This window comes from Clinocottus analis, unplaced genomic scaffold (assembly GCF_023055335.1).
Source record: "Clinocottus analis isolate CAN_PGR_092001 unplaced genomic scaffold, fCliAna1.0.p SCAF_4, whole genome shotgun sequence".
NCBI classification, from domain to species: Eukaryota; Metazoa; Chordata; class Actinopteri; order Perciformes; family Cottidae; genus Clinocottus; species Clinocottus analis.
In genome coordinates this window covers 4,153,920-4,168,371 of record NW_027176153.1, presented here as the reverse complement: position 1 = coordinate 4,168,371, position 14,452 = coordinate 4,153,920, and the positions used below count along the sequence as shown (strand labels likewise).

At 43.5% G+C, this 14,452-nt stretch overlaps 1 protein-coding gene across 6 annotated transcripts in view; it reads right to left on the bottom strand.

The window, feature by feature from the left end:
* The window catches only part of tmcc1a (transmembrane and coiled-coil domain family 1a), a 43,876-nt gene extending 31,169 nt beyond the window's left edge, over positions 1-12,707 (bottom strand). For 2 of the 6 annotated variants that reach the window (XM_068597363.1, XM_068597366.1), the window contains exon 1: positions 1-2. This exon is cut by the window's left edge and continues 108 nt beyond it. Coding sequence is in view for 3 of the 6 variants with exons in the window: in XM_068597360.1 (XP_068453461.1) it covers positions 1-150 (150 nt within the window). In the remaining 3 variants the exon portion in view is untranslated. Of the gene's footprint in view, positions 180-1,839; positions 1,878-11,409; positions 11,491-11,575; positions 11,689-12,606 lie in introns of those variants that run through there. The other 4 variants (XM_068597360.1, XM_068597359.1, XM_068597361.1 and 1 more) reach the window with 4 other exon arrangements.
* Between the last annotated feature and the right edge of the window lie 1,745 nt (positions 12,708-14,452).

Here is a 14,452-nt window from a genome sequence, read left to right as displayed (position 1 = left end):
TGGGCGGCTGGTGTGCTGCTGCGGATCGTGTGTGTTGCGACGATGCGGCGCCTGGGGGCTACCCCTCAAGAGAGGGTCGCGGTCTCCGTTCCCGGAGCCCGACCCGGGTCCTTTGCTGCGGCGGCTCTGCAGGCTGGTCCCGCGCCTCATCGTGCCCGCGGCGCCCGAGACCCGGCCAGCTGCAGGGGGAACCACAGGAGCAGAGAGGGGGTCAGATTCGGGACAGCGGGGCCCCGGGGCATCCTCCGGGGCGGAGGGGGAAGCGCCACCTGCCGACACTACAGAGGAGGAAGACGAGGAGGAAGACGAAGAGGGGATGGCGGACCGAGAGAGGGAGAGGCGTTTACGCTGCTGCTGGAACAGCTGTTTCAGTCCCTGGCCAAGAACCCCCATGCTCTCCCTGGCGTTTTGGCTCATCTTACTGAAGGAGGGGAGCTCTGACTGGGATGAGGCCCTTTTCAACTGTGGGCTTTGTGACCCCCCTGCCTCTCTTCCAGTTCCAGGATCTGAACTGGGTCCCGCCCCCTCCGGTTCCCTCTGAGTGTCATTGCCCTGCTGCATGTGGCCCTGCCGACCCCGCGTGAATAGCGGGGGGGAATTGTCCGATCAAACAGTCAGTTAACACGTCCCTGTCTATCAGTAAGACAAGCAGGAGGGTCAGACCGGGACAACGACTGAAGTAGAGAAGACTAGAGTACAGTCGAGTACAGAAGACAACAGTGGGAGAGGAGATGGGGCTGCCTGCTGGAGGGTCGGATCAGCTCAGTGGCGGTCAGAGGGATGAATCCAAATTGGGAGCATGCATCTTTGATTCAGGAACAAGTAGCCCTGATGGTCTAGCACAGACAAAGAGAGGAGGTGGATTATGAGATGCTGGAATGGTGCCGAGATCCAGTCACATTTTACCTTCTTAACATTTGCATCTTTGAAATTTAATGCGAATGGCTTGAAAGTGTGAATGCAAACTAAACAGTCTGCAGGCTAAACAGCATTCATCAGCACCGAAATCAGTGTGCAAAATATTTGATTAGCCGCCTGCAAGCCTCAACAGCAACATGTTGAGGAGAGGGTAGCTGAAATAATTTCAAAAATATTTTTGACTTGTAATTGGCACTAAAAAAAAGTATTTATTAGCGGTATTCATTATTTAAATTGCAAAACATGTATCCACAAATATGAATAGTAAATGACACGACGAGCCTAAGATGCAACGGGTTGTGTGACGAGAAGACAATCTTATCTTCTCTAAACAAATTTGATTCAATGCGTGACAACCTGGACTAAAGCGGGACGTCGCTTGTCTTCTTCTTCTAGGATTAACAATATCAGCCATGTGGTTGTTTGGTTCCCAACCTTTAAATCTTGTTGCGTATTGATTCTGTAAAAGACGTCAGCAAAATACAATAGCACTAAGTATGGGACCTCCCCACCTCTCGACTGAATCCAGGAATTTTGCACACTGATCAAAAATAAATATGCGATTGTGATATTAAAAATAATACAGGATAATCAGTACTGTGTCATCAGTTGCAGATGGCATCAGACAGGCTGCTTGCCTCAGTGACAGCTGTGCCTCTGAATCATTCTACATTCAAATGCCAATGTTTCACAAGCAAATACTAAGTAATAAAAGGAAAACAAGCTGGATCCAGGTTTGCTCCAGGATGAAAAAAAAACAAGCATAAATGAATTTAAGTTGGTTCGTGCAGGTAAGAAAATAAACAACAGCCAGGAGGGGGATGAGTCAGAAAGGCACAAGAGGCTAGTGGAGTAAAGGAAAGGATGCAGAGTGGGAAAGATAAATAATGACTCACGTCAGAAGAAGAAAAACCCACTTACCATCAGCCCAACGGTCAGCGTGACTCACTCTGGATTACCTGAGAGGGTGAAGGAATGGAAGGAAAGGGATAAAAAGAAAAGAAACTTCAATATCCAATGCGCTTAACAATCTGGCATATCATTCGGTTTGCAAGCGATAATCTTAAAAAAAACTAAAAACGATAAACATACTGAAACAGAACATGTACTAATATTGTGCGATGCAGCTTTGTGTGCATGTTTCTTCGGGGGCTCATTTAGTATCCCCTAAAGGCAGCTCTTCCTCATCCTGCGGCGGTAATCAAGATGCAGTGGTTTCCGCTCTCGGAACAACATTTAGTGTCACGATCCTCGCTGAATCTAAAAGGATGTGGCAAAACCAGAGCGGACAAGCTGTCTTCCTCAAGGAGGAACCTTATTGGTGGATCAGGGATCACCTCAGAGAGACAGACAGGCAGACAGAGCCTCCCGAGAGCATCAATAGCTGCTCCCATTGAGAGCAGCAAAACAAGCGAGGCAGGAACAGTTGGAGCCCTGGGGATGGACGGCTCCATACTCAAACTATATTCCTTCAGCTGCACTGCCAGGTCATGAAGAATAACACAAAGTTGGAAACACACACACCTTTAATAACTGCAAAAATTGTATCCATGCATACGACATTCACGTTCGCCATAATTGTAATCAGCCGTTTGGTTTCGGAGACAGAAGGAGAACGAGCATGAAGGTACGCCGCACTTAATCACAATGGCGACATTGTCACTGACAAGAAAAGGGGCATTCACACGCTTCAACACCTTCGCGCGGCAGCTTTCACTTTCTCCACAAACTGATCTCGGATCGGATCTGGATTCATCTTTTCTGCTGCAACAGGCAGATTCAGAGCAGCAGATACTGATGTGCTCAATTTAGCGGCAGTGTGTTCACTTGGTGGCACCGATACGATGATGTGCGCTCAACCTTCCGTACTAATGATAACACCACCTCAACCAGGTAGTTTCACTGATTACAGTCGGGCACTGACTGGTCATATTTTAATTATCAATTGTATTCATCATGAAATAATGACAGCAAGTTATCATAAAACACAGTTATGTTGTAAATATAATATGAAAGAAATCTGCCTGCAGTACCTGAAAAACAACGTTCTTATTTTAAGGAATACATCTCTTTATACTGTCGAATTAATCTAATTTTAGTTGTTATTTTTCTTCCTTCAAGTGTAACTAAACTAGATCAAAAGACTCCCGTTTCCAGATATTAACATGAGATGACTGCGATATGAGTCGTGCATACACGTGTATCTTAGTCAAGCATACTTCATCGTGCAGCCTCACACTTAGGGGCATTTTCTGGCAGTCACAGTGAGGTGTAATTGATTACGCTGGAGCACTGTGCTGTTGTTTGGGAGCTGGTGAGCGGAGGGGGTAAACCTTAGTTAATCCCGTCCTGGAGCTGAAGCCCTGTGCCCAACTCCGGTGTCCATCCCTCCCTCTGTGTCTATAAATCCGCTCCTTCATCCACGGGATGTTCCCAGCACTGGATTGGATGTTTTCTTGATTGCCTACGGTTTTATATTCAAACTAAATCCTCTTTCATAAGCCTTTAGAGGACATAGGTTTATTGTTGGGTGCGTTTGTGTACGCGTGAGAGGTCCTGCGTCTTTGTTTAATTTGAACAGAGGCCTCTCGTTTCACATTGACGAGCCGATGACGCAAAAGAACACCAGATGGATCTCTGAATGACGACAGTCCCGTTCTGACCCAAATTACTTCATTTTACTACATTGGACGCTTCTGACAAGAGCACGAAAATACTAAAAAACTACACCATTTAAGAAAAATTACTCACTTTGTTTTAAAGAAAGTTTACAATCTTTTTTTCCCCTGCTGAAAAACTAAAATGTTTAAGAGTGTTTGCGTCAGGCAAATCAAAAAAAAAAAAGCGTGATACTTTGGTGATCCCTTTAGGGAAATTCTCCCTTCACTCCTCAGATCAACCTCAGAAAACATGCTTGTGTGTGGATGTATTCTGGTGTATTTAAGCTCTGTGCGCCACAGAAAACAGATGAGCGATTATCAGGTGTCAGAGGGCAGCCGGGATGGGCAGCCTCTGTGAGTCAGCATGTTTCTCAGAAATGGCACAACACTGTCAAAGGTGAATTACAAACGACCACATGGACAATGGCCTCTCCGGAGCCGTGTCTCCCTCATGCATGTCCTTGTATAAATACACACACACACATATGTCCTTAGCTCTGTGGCTCATCCCATTCAGTGTGCAGCCGGTCATTGTCTTTGGAGGGATGGTGAAAGCTCAGCACAGCTCAGCCACTGGCTGGCAGGAACCAACTAGAATTACCGCCTTATCATGCTGCAGTTTACATCCGTGACGTACCAAAAATGTACTCTTTTCATCATTTTATCCCGACTTTTGACCTCTAAAGTTGAATCGGTTGGCCTAAATTGAAGTGATTCACTCAAGGCGTTTTTTCTTCGAGATCAGAGGTAACTTGACTTTTGTCCACCAATTTCAAATATGCTACTCTTTGAGTACAGGTGGATGTTTGTGCCAAATGTGGAACAATATTCCAGAGAATGGACCAGACGGAAAGACGGACGGACAACCGAAAGCCATAAATCCTCTGGCCCCAGAGGCAAAATAAACAGCTTAAGCTGACAATTTGTTATTTGGGTGCAATCATGTGAGCTGCAATGTTCAAAATATGCCCAGAAGTTCAGTTTAAAAAATTGCAAAAAGTAACAAACGCCATCAGACATAAAACATTTTAGGTTACGTCCAACACGTCTACGAGTTGTGTTGCAGAGATATCTACTGAAAAGAGCAAGCTAACCAGCTAGCCACTATGTGCCTCGAGAGGCGACAGTGAGTTACTGTAGCGTACTCGTGAGAGGAAAATAAATAAATAAAGTGGAGCTGCACCGAGGGCTTGTCAATCACGTTGAAGGTTAGGGTTCAAAGATGGCTGAAGCTCTGGACAGGCGACCTTTATTATCTCCATCCCAACAACACGCTGCCGGCAAGAAGCTACGTTCAGCGACAAAGAAGAGAGGCCATTGCAAGGTGTATTACATGTGCTTCAGGAGGAAGAGGAAGATGGGAGGAGGTAAAATGCTGCCCCGTCTTTAATACAACAGATGCAAGAATCAGTATCCTGATGAATACCGGTACTGAGTTTCAACAAATTACAACATTACGGCTCCCTGTAAATGTTCTCACTTCAGCCCTTTGGATAGGTAACAACTGCCGCTTCATTCAAACGGAAAGCTTGTATTGACGAAGATGTGGCACTAAAGTGTTCAAAATATCATAACCATTATCATTATTGAACAAAGACAACAATCAAAGGGGATTATTTATAAAGGGCATTAAGCCCCAGAGTTACAATAGTGAGAATGACAGCTCAAATCGCTCAGTGATGAAGCACATAATGTGCAATCTAGCGTGACGTGAGATCATTTATGTATCAGTGTTCAGAGTCTTTTCATTTTAATTTTGCCAGAGTTTCACTACAAATATCTGCGCAATAACCTGATCGTTATCTCTTCCTGTTTTTATTTTATTCTACTCTTGACATAAATAAAGTTGGACAACCGGGCATTAACCGACACAAGTAGGGGGTCAATCTGGCCCGTGCTCTTTGACACTGAAGCATCCATGTTGTTGTTCATTGCTGAACATAGAGTAGCCTGACTCAAAATATGGCCATAGCTTAAACAAGCCTGTGCAGTGTTTCCAGAGGAGTCTGGGAGCCGGCGTGGAATAGACCACTCTTTGTTCCCTCCGAGCCACACACAGGCCCATCGCTGCTCTTTGTGCTGCGCCTCTTTCACTGACAGACACACATCAATAAGAGAGGAATTAGGCCAGAGAGTTCTGGCAGCGATGCACTCGCACGCACAAATACGTGTGTGTGTTTATCGAACCAAAACAGAAAAGGAAAAAGAGAGAGATTGACGGACTATATTAAAATACGGCATGGAAATCTGCATCTCTGTACATACAGAGCATTTCCTCTCATGTGTGTGTGCGCCGTCTTTGACCAATGGAAACTGGACCATATCTCATTCAGCAGCTGCGTAATGACAGCGATGAGCAGGAAGCAGGAACAATCGTTATTGTATTTGTGTGTGAGTGAGTGTGTGTGTGTGTGTGTGTGTCTGTAGTGGAGGGAGGGAGGCATTGGGGGGGGGGACAGAGAATAGCACAGTTGTGTCAGCTCTGACAGTGCAGGAGATGACTTCAGCATACTGCAAAGAGTGTGATAAGAGACACAACTCTTTGTATGTGACACGGAGAGCGAGTGAGTGAGAGAAGGAGAGAGATAGAAGGGCTGCGGAGGCCAGGCTGAATCAAAGGCCGTCCCGTCCGCGGCGAGCTTCGCCTGGCCGTGTCGGGTTCAGTCCGAGCGCTCGGCACAGAGCGTGTCTTAATGAGGGGGTGAATGGCAGGTAGTTCCCTGACAGAGGAGGCCACAACGCCCTATTGTGCAAGATGACACCCACAGGGAGGCCCCACTGCCAGAGTTCTGCTTTCCAGGAACAAGACGAACCAGAACACACGCAATCATTTACTCCTACACACAGAGAGAGAAAAAGAAAAAAAAACAACACACAACCGCACATCTGTGTTTTCTTGACACCACAGACTGAATGAAAAATGTTACCTGCTTGTACAACTGCCAAAAAGACTATTATTGGACACAGATTCACACCTGGTATCTGTGTTAAACTGACCTGAAGCATTTCCTCTCAAAGGCTCTCAACATGGCAACGCCTGAGCAAGTGGCACATGGAGGTTGCCTTCTGCACACCAGAAATCTCCTCAAGTTCAGGCAACAAACCTACTTAGTTTTGGAAAAAGAATGATACTCTTTCTGACAGAAAGCCCTGGAGGCAAACTTCTCCCATGTGCTAGAAGCTAACGGTGCTAACTGCTGCAAATGTAATGACAGAGCCAACAGTGTTTACCTGAGGGGACACCAGAGGGTGGGTGCTACGCTTCCACGAAGACGCTGTTATCAGCTGTCACTGCCATATCTGACCAGCGCAGAGCAGCGCACGTGAGCTAGCCAGTACGACGCACACAAAGCACGCAACAAACACTGTGACAACAAAGCACACACACACGGAAGGACCTTGACTACTTTTACCTGCTCCGGTAGACATTACCCCACTCCATCTTTACAGAGTACATATGTTTTTGCTGCTATACTAATGATTTAATGTTGTGTAATGCTCCTTTAATCTTGAATATCATTATCTTAAATTTTTGAGTATGGACGTGGAAGCGTGCCTTATCCAGCCAAATATTTTTCTTCCATAATTTCATCTCTCAGGCAACAGGAGACCATCTGTAACTACAGCTCTCATTACCTCCCCCACTCATAACACTGTGAAAAAACAATACAAAATGTTCACCACAAGAAGAAACTAATAGAACTACACACATGCACGAATACTCAACACACACAAGCGCACAAACGGAACAACGAGTGGTCGTGCCAAACTACCCAAACTGTGAGGTGGGAAGCTGCGAAGACAAGGTTTCATCTCCACAGAGGAGATATTATTTTGTTGATGTATTATGGACGAGAGAGGCTGTAAGTATCTCTGAGGTTTATGGTTGTACAGAGAACCATTCTATCAAGCAGCGTGGTGGAGTCAGACAGCCCTGAAGGCCGGCTGGGACTGTACATTTGAACCTTGTTTAAAGGGCACATCTCTGCATCTGTGCTCAACACCACAGCCTGTGTCCCGATGAATAATTTACCATGTGCATGGAAGCGACACTCGTCCAGCTCTAACGTGTCTGAGCTGATGGAGAGAGTTGGTAGTAAGGATCTCTTTCCCTTGCTTGTGTACTAGTAAGACAGATGTCCTCACAGGAGTTGGGTTTCCAGTGGACAAGAGGAGAAATCAGGAGCGTATTGCGATCCATTTTAATCCTTCCAAAAGTGGCCTCACTTTATTATCCTGATAGGTGTTTTAACAGTGGCCAACACGGCTCATATTTCACCAGCTCGGGGAAGGAATCGTCAACTGTCAGCGGGCTGGAAACCACCGACACACCAGCTGAAATCTCATACCAGAGATTGTGTTAAAGGTGCACAACCATAAGGAATGAGAAGAAGGGAACGCGTGTCAGGGTCAACACAACGCAGAAGAGAAAGCTGCCAGGTTATCAGGCCATCTGGCCTCTTTGTGGAGCCGGCAGGTGACAACAACTTCACGCGGTCAGATATGTAAATCATCCGCGTCCTCGCCTATTTAAATAACTCATAGCTCAGGTAACCAGACACCTCTGCAGCCCACCAGGGTGTAAGAGGGGGATCAGCACAGCCAAGCTCCGGTCTTGAAGCTCCTACCGTGAGCGTGATATTGGGCTCAACACGAAGACTGTGGGTCAACGATGTCGAGTCTACGCTGTGGGAGAGGATTCAAGTTGAGAGGGTATTCCTTATGAGTTTCAAACGTCGCCGAAAGCCCGCCAACAAAAGATAGGAAGACGTAAACCGATGCTAAAAGGCAATGTCTATATACTTGACAGTGGTCCAAATTAATCCTTCCGTACAAAATATTTTTGAAACTTTTTGAAAATAAATGTTCTATTCTATCCAAGCTTATCTATAAAACAAAAAGACCTCAGTCCCCTTTTTTTGGTGCAAACTCTTGTGACACCGTGTGACCCTTGCTTCTTTTCTGCCTCTTGTCTTCAAACAGGAAGGGATAAGTGGGAAGCAGGCAGCTGGTTGCCACTAGAAACCGCAGCTTTCATAGAGGAATGTCACCTTCATTCTGGAAGTGCGGGAGTCAGTCCCCCTGGAAAGAATAACCCCAGTTTGCACGTAGTTACAAGATAAGTAGGATGGTACGGCTTCTTGCTTGTGAATGGATTTTGATGGCATCGAGTTTGAAAACAACTCGGACTGAAACAGAGATAAAGAATGATTTCCGTCTGTGACACCTCACAGTAACACCCTGCTAGAGGAGGGACAAGGTGTGTGTGTGTGTGTGTGTGTGTGTGTGTGTGTGTGTGTGTGTGTGTGTGTGTGTGTGTGTGTGTGTGTGTGTGTGTGTGTGTGTGTGTGTGTGTGTGTGAGTGAGAGAGAGAAAAGGGAAAAGGGAAAAAAGTGTGTTTCCTCTCTGAGATGCAACACTTCCTCTTTAGCCACGGCTGACCTTTAGTTGAGAGAGCGGAGCCAAATCACTGCTGCCGGAATGATGCTGAGAGTTTAAACAGCAAAAGAACGGCAGGAAAAACAGAACCCGTTTATGGGATCAGTCATTTTTTGGGGACCACAAAATAAAAACTACAAGCAATAACTTTACAGACAGGATAACCACAACTTCATAAACACACAAGATGATATCTGGTTTCAGCTCAATGATGTTTAAATGTGGTAAAATCTATATTTTTCATTGGCAGCATTGGGTTCATGTTGAGTATTGAGCATCATCAATAATGATATATATGTCTGTTTTTTGTCTCCAGAAACGTTTGAGACTTCTGACTTTTACAAGAAGTGGGTTTGGTGGCTGTGGCGGGTCGTCCACTAAACAGGAGATCAGCGGTTCCAACCTCGTCTCCTCCAGTCCGCACAGCTGTGAAACCGCTGTGTTGACATGTAGTTTTGTTCTTTGAGTTTTCTGAATACTAGAAAGGCGTATTGTGAATGCGAGGCCATTCATTTAGCTGATAAGTGCTCTGTTACTTTTACCCCTTCGCTTTGACTCACAATTTCCTTTGTTTTGTGGCCAATGTCACTGGTTGAACACGGATGTACAGATACAACCTCCTTCCATCCAGGTGACCTCACCAACCAGAGGGACCGTGGAGCAGCAACAAAGACATGAAACATCACCAGCTTTCCCGGTCGCAAACCCCCGCCGGAGGTACTGTACCACTGCCAAGAACTCAGCTCTTTGCAGTGTGTATGTCTCTCTCTGCAATACACACCATGCTTTGATCTGCAGCAGAGCGGCGCAACCACGCAGAAGGAACAAAACAAGGGGAATGTGTTTGTTTCGCGCCAGCGTTTTCTTTACTTATTGAATCATTAAAAGTGTGCAAATACTCTGTAATCTATTACCATCTATTCCCCCATATTCTATCCCACTCATCCTATTCAGTTATACACAGAGTTTAAAGTGTTTGCGTTGCACACATTGTGTGAGAAGTCTAGTACATTCTGGACACAGCACGGTCTGTCAAAGCGTGGGCTAACATATCCATATAAACTCAGAGACACGGTGACATTCACGGTCACATCCACAGACAATTTATGGCAAAATCACTCGAAGGAGACATAGGTTATGTAACCAAACACTGCAATATTGTAAAAGAAAATACTTTTGCAGTAAATTTACAAATAAACACACTTGCCTTATTATGTTTTTATGTAAACAGCAAAAAGATCTTTACTGTATAGCATCCAAAACCGTAACTTTTTGCCTATATTACCCATATAAGTATCTAAAGTCTTTACAATATAAGTCTATACTAAGTTGGTTAATACATGAAAAGCATCACATGCATACCTTTAACTATAATCTACTTCACATCATCTTTCTAATCCAGTGTGTGCAGCTGTGTTGTGAGAAATTCCATCTTCCTCTACATGCAACCAATTAATCAGCCCCTGTGACAGTCAGGCGAGCATACAGAGAGCTGTGGGTAATCTTGTGATCTGATCCAGGATCAGCACATCTTTACCACGTCCAACACAGAAGTGTTTTTACGTGAAGCTGATCACAAGTAGGAAGAGGAGGCAACTTCCATCTTTAGGGACCACTGACTTCTGTTTTGTAAGCGCAAACATGCAAACACACGAACCACATTGCGCCCGTACGAAGATTTGCAATCCTCAGCTCAGCTCCCGACCGGGAAGACACAACGTGAGTGCAACGGGGGAGGAGGAGAAGGAGGGGGAGGAGGTGGAGGAGGAGGAGAAGGGAAGCGTCATCGTGGTGGTCTGACTGTCGGAGGGAGACATGAATGGCTGCGTTAGCATCGCCCTGAAGGGGCAGCCTAACTCTCAGCCACTTAGAGTATGCTGAAGATAGTGGGATACATCATGTCACACTTAAACCCTCTGTGTGTGCGCGTCTGTGTGCGTGTGTGCGTGCGTGTATCTACTGTACATGCAGTAGTGTCATTATCTAAAAAAACGATAAATATCATGATACAGCATATTTTCTGGTATAGTTGTTTACTTCTGTGTGAAGTCAATAGTTGACAAAATGAAAAAAACTTTTTGTGCAAAATAAGACAAACTAAAGAAATATTTCAAGCTCTCCTCTGACTACGTTTACGTGCACGCATCAAAATACAGAATAAATAAAATGAAAATATTAGTTTGATTTAACTGATTTCGATCACAACTTTCTGAGACATTTAAATTAGTATGTGCTTGTTATTATTATAATCGAGTTAGACAATGTAATTGTGCATCACGATATCTCGATACATGATTTCAATATCATTAGGGATAATACATCGTATCGAACTGCGGCCCGATTCGGAGATGGATCAGCTGCCAGAATAGAAGAGCAATTGGCGAAAGCAAACCTTCGATCCATCGTCACAACGCTGCAGTGGATTTCCTTCATTGCTGAAGCGACGTCAACCCGCTACATGAGGCCCACAGGTCTGCAAGAAAGGAGAAAGAAGAAATGAGATGGAAACTGCAATCCTCTAAATGCTTTCTTGGCACGTTATACTCCCTTTTGCCTACCCGCTTTACGCCCGTGAGTGAGAGTGCGTATGTCTCCGTCCGTCTGTCTCTCATACTCTGATAATAGGTTGCGGAGGAGGGATGGGGGGAAATAAAATAAAAAAATTGCTCCTCTGTAAAGCAGACCAGGCATCAGATGTAATGAGGCTGCTGGATGTCCATCCTTACCGGGCCATGAAATGTATTCAGCCCATCAGATTGCATTAGCCGTGTTGAGACTGAAATAAAACTTGTGTAGGTTGCAACTGGCAGGGCTCTGTAATATGAAAGGATCTTAGTAAATTAAAGCAAAGTGTAAAGAATTGGGGGGAACCACCATTATTGCTACTTGCAACTTTAAGTCCATAACGAGCCATAACAAGCCAGCAAAGGTTATGATATACATACATATATATATATATATATATATATATATATATATATATATATATATATATATATATATATATATATATATAATATCATAACGTTATGATATATATATAGTAAAGTTGTATGTACTATATATATATATATATATATATATATATATATATATATATATATATATATATATATATGTATGTATACATATATATGTATATATACACTGTACATACAACTATATTTCTTCTTCTAAATAGCTGCTGCAGGAAAACACCCGCACGTGAACGCTGTGGTGACGTCACGGGAGATGAAATACAGCGACCGTTACGAAAGATAAGTTGAGTAACAGCGTACTTTTAAAGCGCTAAAGACTTGGATAGGTTAAATGACAGCAGACGAGCCGTCGTGTGCGTTGTGAAGCGATGTGTCTAAAGCTTAAAATAATAAAAACTCGAAAAAAGAGACGTTAGTTCGGTGCCGGTCGGCGTCGTCAGTGAGCAGCAGCAGTAACGGACTCAGGTTGACGGTCCACACAGAGCTGCTCATACGATGAAAATATCTACACCGACACTCTTAACCGCTTTTCCGCGCGCCACGGAGGTGCACGAACTGTCGGTAAAACTACCAGAGGAAAAAGCGAACTGAAATGTATATTTCACACTTACAACGGGGTTAAAGCAAACTGTTGGAGCTGACGGACGTTCAGCGAGCGGCGGCGGCGGCGGCAGCCCCCCTCCTCCTCCTCCTCCTCCTCTTCAGAGTACCGTCCGCCCCAACGGTCAGCTCTCTCGCTCACTCGCAGCTTCTGACGTCATGACGCCGCACGTTACCCAAAACGGAAGAGGCCAAAGAGTGTGCGGCGCTCAGAGGAGTCACCCTCTGAAAATCTATGGAAACCCATTTCCTCCACTGTGATGAAAACATAAACATCACGAAGGTCATTATAATGAGATACTATTTTAAAACAATGAATTAGCATCTCATAATAATGACTTCCTATCTAAACTTACCATCTCATAATTATGACTTACTATCTCAACTTACTGTCACAAAATTATGACTAAGCATCTCACAATAATGACTTACCATCTCATAATTATGACATAGCATCTTATAATGATCACTTACTATCTCAACTTACTTCTATCACAAAATTATGACTTAGCATCTCATAATGACGACTTAACATCTCATAAGAATGACTTACTATCTCACAATTATGACTTACATCTCTACTTACTATCTCCTAATTTTGACTTAGCATCTAAAATCAAATTGATGACTTACTATCTCAATTTATCTCAAAATTATGACTTCTGTCTCAATTTACCATCTCATAATTATGACTAAGCATCTCATATCATAATGATGACTTACTATCTCAACTGTGTTGGGATGAAAATCAGCTTTCTTACGTATTTTACTGATTGTATGTATCTTCGCTTAATATGGACAAAATGTGGGAAATACAATGAATAAAACTGAGAGACAGAGAGCAAAACGTGTTTATTCTCAGGTCCAACACAATGACATGGCTGACCTAATTCCTACTGTTTGGACTGTGAGCCAGTGACTTGCTGCAGCATGCTGGTTCTCAAAATCTAATCCTGAAGCGACCCAAGAGATGGACATAAATTTCATATCGGGATAATACGTGCGAGGTCTCCCTCTTACGTCCTTGGTATATGCCAAGACAAAATCTCCAATGTCAATGCCCAGAGTTTGTTTTTTTCGTGTCCCGAACTTCAACCAACAAAAAGCTGACTTTGCGATTCATGAAGGGAAACCTGTGCACACAATGAGAAGAAGTCCACAGCTTGTAATGCATGCATGTTCTGTGCAACAGGTGAGAGAGATACCTGTGGTAGCGCTGCGTATCTGGATGAACAGTAAGGCCACCCAGGCACTCCAAAATCTTAGAACAATGAGGAAGGACATATTAAAAAGCCTTTAATATAGTTGCTGAATCATTAAAACAAATCCAACATGTATACAGTGGACTTTTTATAATGACATGAGTTAACTAGACATTTATTTCCAGCTATAACAACTTAAAATGAATGAGGTACTTCACTTTTAAGCTTTTAGTGAACCGTTTTTCTGAGTTTTTTTTAAAGTAAAGACAACTTGTTACATTTTACAGTGAGGTCTTTGTTACAGGGCATTTAAAGGGACCGTTCACCCCTATATGTGTGTGTGTATATATATATATATATATATATATATATATATATATATATATATATATATATATATATATACATATACATATATATATATATATATATATATATATATATATATATATATATATATATATATATATATATATATATATAGGTTTGGAGATCAGTCATAGAGATGTCCGCATTCTCTCTAATATAATGGGAATATATGGCACAGTATATGACGCTGTGGTCAAAGCACCACAAAAAAAGCTCCTGCATGGTTTGAGCACCATAAGATGAGTGACATTTATTCTGTTAGCTTATGTAGAAAATGGTTAATATT